At 40.1% G+C, this 8,951-nt stretch overlaps 1 protein-coding gene across 1 annotated transcript in view; it reads right to left on the bottom strand.

Annotated features, from left to right (window-relative positions):
- Positions 1-26: 26 nt before the first annotated feature.
- The window catches only part of nadsyn1 (NAD synthetase 1), a 37,785-nt gene continuing 28,860 nt past the window's right edge, over positions 27-8,951 (bottom strand). The window contains exons 14-21 of the mRNA XM_085771638.1: positions 6,614-6,782; positions 5,920-6,055; positions 5,416-5,522; positions 4,357-4,488; positions 4,072-4,141; positions 3,091-3,219; positions 1,363-1,539; positions 27-1,233 (exon numbers count right to left, since the gene is read on the bottom strand). Of these exons, the coding sequence (XP_085627764.1) occupies positions 1,198-1,233; positions 1,363-1,539; positions 3,091-3,219; positions 4,072-4,141; positions 4,357-4,488; positions 5,416-5,522; positions 5,920-6,055; positions 6,614-6,782 (956 nt within the window). The 3' untranslated portion in view covers positions 27-1,197. The remainder of the gene's footprint in view (positions 1,234-1,362; positions 1,540-3,090; positions 3,220-4,071; positions 4,142-4,356; positions 4,489-5,415; positions 5,523-5,919; positions 6,056-6,613; positions 6,783-8,951) is intronic.

Here is an 8,951-nt window from a genome sequence, read left to right as displayed (position 1 = left end):
CCACAAGTCCGAAAATCTACATAATCCATTCCCATATAAGAAATATACATATAAAATAATAATAATAAAAAAAAAATGAAATGCTGTTAGAATTTGGAACAATTTCTTATACTGACATAACCTGATAAACATACAGTTTATTCATTGCACAATGGCGCAATCTCATCTGTTGTGACACCACAAAGCAACACTCAGTTTCTGAGTACAGGCTGTGTGCAGTGATACTAGAAACTAGAGCTGCTTAAATCACACTACACATGCACATCTACCTTTATACTGGATTGGTGTTTAACATTTTTACTGTAAACCAGCATGCTAACCTTTTGTTTAAAAAGAATCATCTTTATATCCAGTGTTGCCCTCCATAATACATGCATTCACCGAGCATTCTGATTAATAAGAGTTGGGCCTTAAACAACATGTGACAATAATGCCTGTGTGACTACTGAATGGGAAAGATATATAGTTGTTTTTTTGTTTTTTTAATTTATTTATCTCCAGATCTCCAGAAATAGGCTCAGGTCCACAAATTGTAACCTTGTATAATGGCCCAGGGAGGAAATAAACGTATTGTAACTGAGTACAGGTGCGGAGAGACAGCTGATAGTTGGACATAAGCCTGATGGGGGGTAGGTGTGGTAGCCCCAGCAGGCGTTCTGCAGACTCAACTAAAAACATCAATTACTGAATACCGGTAGGTCATTTCTGAAACGTAGTTTGGGGATTCACCTGAAGGTTACCTTGCAATACATCGCATTCAGTTAAGCTCCAAGATGCTGGCTCAGGTTTATCCTATAAAAGGGAATAAACTCCTTTATTTTCAGTTCTGTCCATCCCTGGTGTGTTATTCTTAGTTTTCTGACTGAATATTTTGAGTTAGAGCTGAGAAAATCCACACTCCTAGACCTTTTCCCTTTACTTTTGTAGCTATACTACAGTCAATGGTTTTGACTGCCATGTTTCTATATAACAAATGTGCAAACTGAACTTTATATGATTGTGTAATATTTATTCACATGTACCAATGCAAATTAATATTTTCTTGAAGATTTACACAAATGACTATAGCTCAGTGTTTCACACTTTGCTTAAGTATATGGCTTCACTAAACTGTAGAAATCACATTCATGATAGCTGATGGTTCTGATCCGAACCAGTTCAGAGGGATTTCCACTGGACCCTGAGAACCTCAGGCTGTTACTGCTTTGAGGCGTTTGCAGTCAGCTGGGACACCTGTGGGACAGAGAGAGGAGAGATGGAAGAAACTTCTGGGTGATGATTGTTAACTTGTCTTAATCTCTGTCTAACCTGCTGCTCTGACACCAGAATCAGGTGAAACACAGTCACTGTGCTGATTCCTACCTGGGTGTCGATGCACCTGAACTGCCAGGTCCAGCGAGTGTTGTAGAGGAACGGTCGGAGGTCAAAGCGGTTGTCATCAGGACTGTAGGTCTCAGCGTGGTAGGACGGCGTCACCGTGGTCATCTTGTGGCGGTTCACCGAGTACATCCTGAAGAAGTGCTTCACCTTCTGGGCCACCTGAGGAACATTTTAGTTTTAGCTTTTGTGACTTCTCTTACATTAAAGATCCTGGTAGTCACAGATAAATGCACACGCATACAAAGCATATTCATTAGGGCTGTCAGAACGAACTTCGCTATTCGAACAGAATTCAAATTATATTAAAAATGAGAACATTCGAAGTTGAAAACTGACGTTCCAACGTGTGCCTTCCGCAACGATGCAAATTGTGCGTTGTGACGTTCGGGTAGTAAACATGTTGATAAAATAAACTATTTTGTTGTTGTGCGTGATGTAGAGCTGCAGCTTTAAAGGTACATTGTGTAGGAATTACTCCCATCTAGCGTTGCGGTTGTATATCGCAAGCAACTGAATCGTATTTTTCATGCTGCATTCACGTGAAATTGGGCAGACGGCAGACGGACGACAGCCGCTGCACGTAACGGCATAAACAAGCCTCTATGTAAACAAGTGGTCCGTCAGCACGAGGCAAAACAATACACGTGACAATATGTCGTCATGGCGATGTGGTATTGTTTACCTGACCCACGTTTTACCGGCTTTCTCTGGACTTCTGTGACTAAAATGACATCTGGTTTGTTACCGACGGCCGTCTGCCCGACTGCAGGTGAATGCAGCATCAGTGTAACGCTCCATTCCTCCTCACTGCGTTACCGCGGTGACTTTTCACAGACGCCACCTCCACCTGAGCCGACAGCTCCGGTGTCTCCGCTGAGTTTCCGTGGTTTCCTACCGTCACGCTGCCACTGAACGTAAAAACATGGAGACACCACATGGCAGCAGCACCGAGCTTACCCGCTCCATGGAGATATGAATGATATGAACGGCTAATTCAGTTTGTTGATGGGGGGTGGTTACTGATTAATGAAAAACATACTCTTGAACGAAATAATCGATTTTCGTGAATAGATGCTGCATTCACGTGCAGTCGGGCAGACGGCCGTCGGTAACAAACCAGACCCCAGGAAGAATAGCCGATGCTGTGGCAGGTGCTAATGGGGATCCTAATAAAGAAAAGAAAAGAAATGTCATTTTAGTCACAGAAGTCCAGAGAAAGCCGGTAAAACGTGGGTCAGGTAAACAATACAACTTCGCCATGACGACATATTGTCACGTGTATTGTGTTTTGCCTCGTGCTGACAGACCACTTGTTTACATACATACATGTTTTTTTTTAATCAATTGATCCGCGGACCACTTGCATGACGATCATGGATCGACTGTGATCCGTTGCACCACTATACTACTTATAATGTTTCGATTTCCCCTCTTGAAGTTTCACATTGAGTTGGAAAAACTTAATAATACACTGGTAGGCCTATACAGCTGTACATAATGAGCTAAAAAAAAAAAAACATTAAAAATTTGAATATAATTTGAATATTTAACGTAAGAAGCATTGGAAATTTTTATCTGTTTTGGGGGGAAGATTGACAGCCCTAATATTCATGATTAATAACAAAAATAATAATAAGGTACACTGTTGCTTTCAGTAAAACTCCTGAACTACTGTTCTTTAAAGCTCGGAGATAGAAGCAGGTGACTGACCTCTGTAGGTGAGAGTGCGTCCTTCCACATGTGAATGAGTTTACAGAACATACTGAAGGGGCCGCACTTGGAGATCTTCCTCAGGCGTCCGATCACTGATAACTCAGAGTAGGTCATCCCCATGTCTGCCTGAGGAGGGGGAGAGGGGTGGAGGAAACATGTCATGTCACACATATATTTTCTGTTTTTTTTTTAAATATTTATTATTGTTGTCAGTCATTATTATTCTGTTGCTGTGTGTTATTTTGTGTTTTTTCACATTAAACTGTAATATAAGGTGGAGGCTTAAAAATAAGCCCCTTGTGGCTTTTTGCGTCTCCCTGCACTGTCCTATTGTTACCTACCATGTTTTATGTTGTATTCTTTTAACTTTGTGCAAAAAAAAAAAAAAAATCTAATTCAATTCAATGTTACTTTCCATGTTACATTTTGCACAACAATGCAACGTCTATGACATGTTTGTGTTGTGGAAAATCCAATACAGACATTTGGGGGGAAAAATAAAAAAAGAGAAGAACGGAGGAACGTGTAGAGTGAGGACAGGAAATAAAGCAAAAGCTGCACAATGATCCCATGTTAAGAAAAACTGAGCTCACTATCAGATCTGAAGAAGTGATGGGGTCAGAAAAAGTGTATGATGAGTGGGACACAATAGACTAGAATAGAGTTTATTGATAAAGTTCAATAATTGTGGGCCAGGGTAACTGAATGAGGAGGTCTGGGATGAGTGTTGAAATAGTATACTCTACTGTTCAGTCAATGAATTCAAAGTGAACTGTTTCTTTGATGTTTCACCTTATGAAGTTTACATCTAGGACTTGTCATCTAACACGCTCTTTCTGGTCTTGCAGTAAACTTCATTCCCATTAGAAAAGCAAATACTGTATAAGAAAATAATAAAAGATTATTATGAGAATAAAAGATATCAGAGGAAAATTCTCCTCAGGGTAATTCCATCAGCAGCACCTCTCTCTGTCTTACCTCGTCTGTCTGAGACACCTGTCCGTCTGTGAGCGGCTCGAGCTCGGCCGTGGGGGGAGCAGCCAAGATTCTGCAGAGGAAACAAAACCACAGACAAACTGAAAACCACACCATAAGCTGCATGTGTGGTAGAAGGATATCACACGGTTAATAAAACGTAGACAGCTTCATGAAACCCCAAATTATATGAAGAGTTTGTCACAGTTCCTGTAAACCCTGGTTTGACTCTGTGGTCTGGTTTCCTGTTTGTGTTTGGTGTCCGTTGACCTGCAGCATCCTCCTCACCCTCTGAGAGCGCTGAGCTGGAACTGCTCAGAACAGTACAGCAGGAAGCTCTTCAGGTCCGTTTTGCTGATTCCTCCTATTGGGTTGATGTCAGCACTGGAGCAGTCGTACTTGGTGAAGTATCCTGTGAGACTGAGAAGGATAAGATCCATGAGCAATGTGATCTGTCTGGAAGGCAGACGTTCAGCTGCAGTTTGGTGTTTGACGCTCTAACTGTGAGCAGAATAACCTCCTTAACCCTCTATGGTACCATGTTGCCCTCAAGCAACAAACCAATTTTTGGCCTGTCACATCTCCACAATACATCCCTTTTAATGATATAATACTTAAAAAAAGAGAAGACCATAGAGAACAAATAACAATGCTTTAATTTATCAAATGACTTTCAAGAAGCCCCTGAAAACCTTTTTTGCAGACCTTTTCAAAGGAAACAGGTTTGCCATTTTGCTCCACTAAAACGGTCTGACAACATAACTTCTTGGATCTTTTTCATCTGAAAAAAATATATTTATACTAATAGATTAGGAAAGTTTAGTTTTTAATAGTTCCATGCAGTGTATTTACTTATTAAATAGTAAAACTTGTTAAAAATTTTGTACCTGTTGCCTGAAGGCAACAACGTACCAGAAAATTGCAATGTTGCCTTGAGGCAACAGTGAACCATTATGGAATCAACATTGCATAGGAGATTATGGTAGGGTGTGTTTCGGTCTAAATATAATGTTCAAAAATAAATAATTCATCATAATTTAGTTTTGATCCTTACAATAAATTTGATTTTGGTTGCTGTAAAGCAAACTTCAGACTATTACGATGATGATGACGAAGATGAGAGTGAGAATTAAGATGAGGATGAGGCCAAACAGACTTTTGGAAAACAAAACACGGTAATATATCATCACAACATATCATATGATCAACCCCCTGCAGGATGTGTATTCTATAGTCCCACACTTCCCAGCACACGCACCATGTGACCACTGGGAGGCCGCGTGTCCCTTCAGAAATACTTTAAAGAGAAAGATATGAGCATCACACTTGTGCAGAGTCAGCTGATACCTCTCATCCACATTGGCTGATCCCAGCACCAGCAGTCCACCTGGCCTACCTGAGGCCCACAGACTCAGCTGAGCAAACAGGTACGCCAGGACCATCCTGACCCGAGCCTAAGAATGGAAACACAGCACACACACACACAGAGGGAGTGAGAATTAATCTGAACCGGAATCACTGATGCACTTTTGCACTTTTGCCATTGCACTGTTATTTTTAGCCAGTTTATATATTTTAGTTATTTTCCCTGCCGACCAGACTGGTTGTGTGTGTTATTTTGTGTATATACGTATATTTGTTTACATTTGTTGACACCGAGGCCAGTGGCAATTTCGTTGTATTCTTTTACAATGACAATAAAGCTTCCATCTATCTATCTAAACTGGGTGATTCTGATAAAAGCTAGTTGCAGTTTTGTTGTTGCAGCATCAGTGTGAAGTCTGTGGTTAAACTGTGTGTGTGAAGTGAGGCAGTGAGGGGACCGAGCCAGAGGGTGAGTGACAGTCTGACCTGTATGTTCTGCAGAGCGAGGTTTTCTCTGTGGCTTCCTCCATTGGCGCGAAACTTAGGCCAAGCCCCGGTAACGGCAGAGAAGATACCCAGAATACCTTTCACCGCCATGTCTATGTTGATATTCATGTGCGTGCTGCAAAACACAGGATACATGTTTTAATCAGAACTGAAGGAATAACCAGACTGCTTTGACTGACTGGGGACTTCGAGGCTGGATCCTGGAAACACTGTTCTACATGACCCGAAATAAAAAAAACACAACCATTAATGTTATCTGACACTTAAAGGGACAGCAAAGTGTTTTCACACTACATTTCCCATTTGCCAAGAATGTTTTCATTGATCAAGAATGAAAGTCGAGGTTGGAAGACGATCAGATACCGTCGTAGTTCCGACCATAAACGGCGATTCAGCGGTGTTATTCCCATGACCCGCCGGGCAGCGTCCGGGAAACTGAAAGTAGGAAATGCTGGGCGAGCCGACCACTAATAATAATAACGAAATAATGATAAGGACAAAACAATATATTTATTGAAATGGACCCATTAACAAATGGTAATGTAGATTCATCCACATTAATATGAGACCTTTTTATAACCAAATAAAAACTCCTTGTTGTCCCTTAAGCCAAGGAATCTACTATACTACTATCACTTCTACAGTAATCTGTTCTATTCTGTCATGTATTTACCTGCCGATCTGATTGGCCAGCTCTTTGGCCCTGTTACGCGTGTCCTCAGAGGAGTTTTCACTGGCCATGTAGCAGGTGGTGAAGATGCGGCCACACAACTCTTTTGCCTGTTGGGGACAGTAGGAGACATCCCCAACCACCCTGCGGACGTCCTCCAGTACCTGTGTGTCTGAGACAGAGAGAAAGAGAGAAAGAGGCATGGCCGTCTCACTGTTTGAGCTCAGTTTGTCTTTTACTTACATTTTTTGTTTATTTATAGCACATTTGTATTTTATTTCACTTTATTTATGTATTTTATGGTATTTTAATAATGGTATGTTTTATTAATTTGTTCAGCACTTTGGTGAACTTTGGTTGTTTTTAACCTCTAACATCCTTATACAATTAGGCCCTGAAAGTAATGACGAAAAAGCCTGTCCAATGGCATCACTGTCACATACTGAAAAAAACACTACCTATTCATTTTAAAGAGCTTTATTCAATTTGTTTAATGTGTCAACAGTTCCAGAAGGGCAACATATCACATTGTAAATGTCATCAGTTGTGTAGTTTTTACTTTTGACTGTTTTAATTACATTTGTTGGACCACTAACAAACAGAGGAAATATCTTCAGATGATGTGGTCTAGAGGTGATACTTCTTCCTGTTTGTTAGTGGTCCAACTGTTGTTGCAGTGAGTTGAGTCTGAAGTGGGCAGTATAGTGTGAAGAACGCTCAGAGACATTCACTGGTGGTTTTAGAACATGCAGAACATATAATATTACTCGGGTAATATCTTGAGACAGTCCAGCTCAAACTATGCAATATTACTGGGTTTCACTGTGTATCATGTATATTTTATTATAACATTTTTTTAATGCTAGATTTTAAATATCGATTTAATCTAATCATTTACATTATTCAATTCATATTTTGGTTGTTTTTTAATAATGCATAGTTTTTTTTTTTTTTTTGATGTTTCAGTTTTTAAATAACAGACAGTCCCCTCTAAAAGTATTGGGATAGTGAGGCCAATTCCTATATTTTTGCTGTACACTGAAAGCATTTGGGTTTAACAACAAAAGATGGATACGAGACAAGAGATCAATATTCATCTTTTATTTCCAGGTATTATTTTTTTTAACCTTTATTTATACGAGTAATCTCGTGGAGACACTGGGTCTCATTTTCAAGTGGGACCTGTTTACATCAAGGTATGTTAACAACCTAGAAGAGCCTCATTTGTAGTTGAACACCAGATTTTTAGGTAAATATGAAGTATAGGAACTCATATTCATCTTCTGGTGTCAAACCCAAATGTTTTCAGAGTAAAGCAAAAACAAAGGAAATAGCTTCACTGTTCTAATACTTTTGGAGGGAACTGTATAATCATATTATTGTAAGATGGCATATTCCTTCCTGTGGGTTCTCTCCAGGTTATCCAGCTTCCTCATGCACATGCACATGCACATTATATAATGAAGACCCTAGATTGCCTGTAGGTGTAAATGTGAGATTGTTGGTCTCTGTTGTGTATTTATTTATTTATCATCACACATCATCTTAGTTTAAGTAATACAGCAACATGGCTGAAAGGGAAAGCGGGAGAAGCAAAAGCTTATCTAGTCCCGCCCCCGTTACCCACAGAATACATTATCTTCATCACAATTTTTTCTTATGACATTTTGACACAACATGTTACAACAGCAGGTACTGTAGTAATACAGAGCTGCAGTCTCACTCTAGACAGTCAAAACAGAAACATTTTTGCTACGCATTTGTTGAACAGGTGTCTAATCTCTGTGTCCTTCACTGGTGTGAGAAACATTGAGCTGGGCTTTCTGCCTCCGTCCTTATCAAAGTGGTCCCAGTGTAGAGATGAGTCAGGAATGTCCTTGGCTAGATCCGTCCCAACATTGACGAAGAAGTTGTCTGCTATGACTCAACAGCTGTAGACATGTTTTGTACAGTCTCATACTTGATGTTATTGTCAATGAATAGGCCAGGGCAACTCCTCCTCCACCTTTGTTCCTCCTGTTAACACATACAAGTTTATATCCATCCAGGGAAAAATCCGTGCCTCTGTCTTCTTTAATCCATGTTTCCGACACCGCAATGATGTTGAAAGGATTTTTGAAGTGATTTAGGTATTCTTTGATGTGGCCAAAGTTGGTATAGGGACTCCTGCTATTAAAGTGAATTAAAGACAGTTTCCCATCCATCTCAATGCTCTCGCTGTATTGATCTTCAGTGTAGTAATGGCATTTTTCAGTCATGTTAAAGTACTGTAGAAGTGATTATCCGGGTCAATTCCTTCATTCGGGTCTGTTAAGGTGTGGTTCACATGTTGATTTGTAAT

Source organism: Trachurus japonicus, chromosome 3, assembly GCF_045865225.1.
Source record: "Trachurus japonicus isolate A0001 chromosome 3, Traja_1.0".
Lineage (NCBI taxonomy): Eukaryota > Metazoa > Chordata > Actinopteri > Carangiformes > Carangidae > Trachurus > Trachurus japonicus.
The sequence above is the reverse complement of the archived record's forward strand: the minus strand, read 5'-3'. Positions and strand labels throughout refer to the sequence as shown.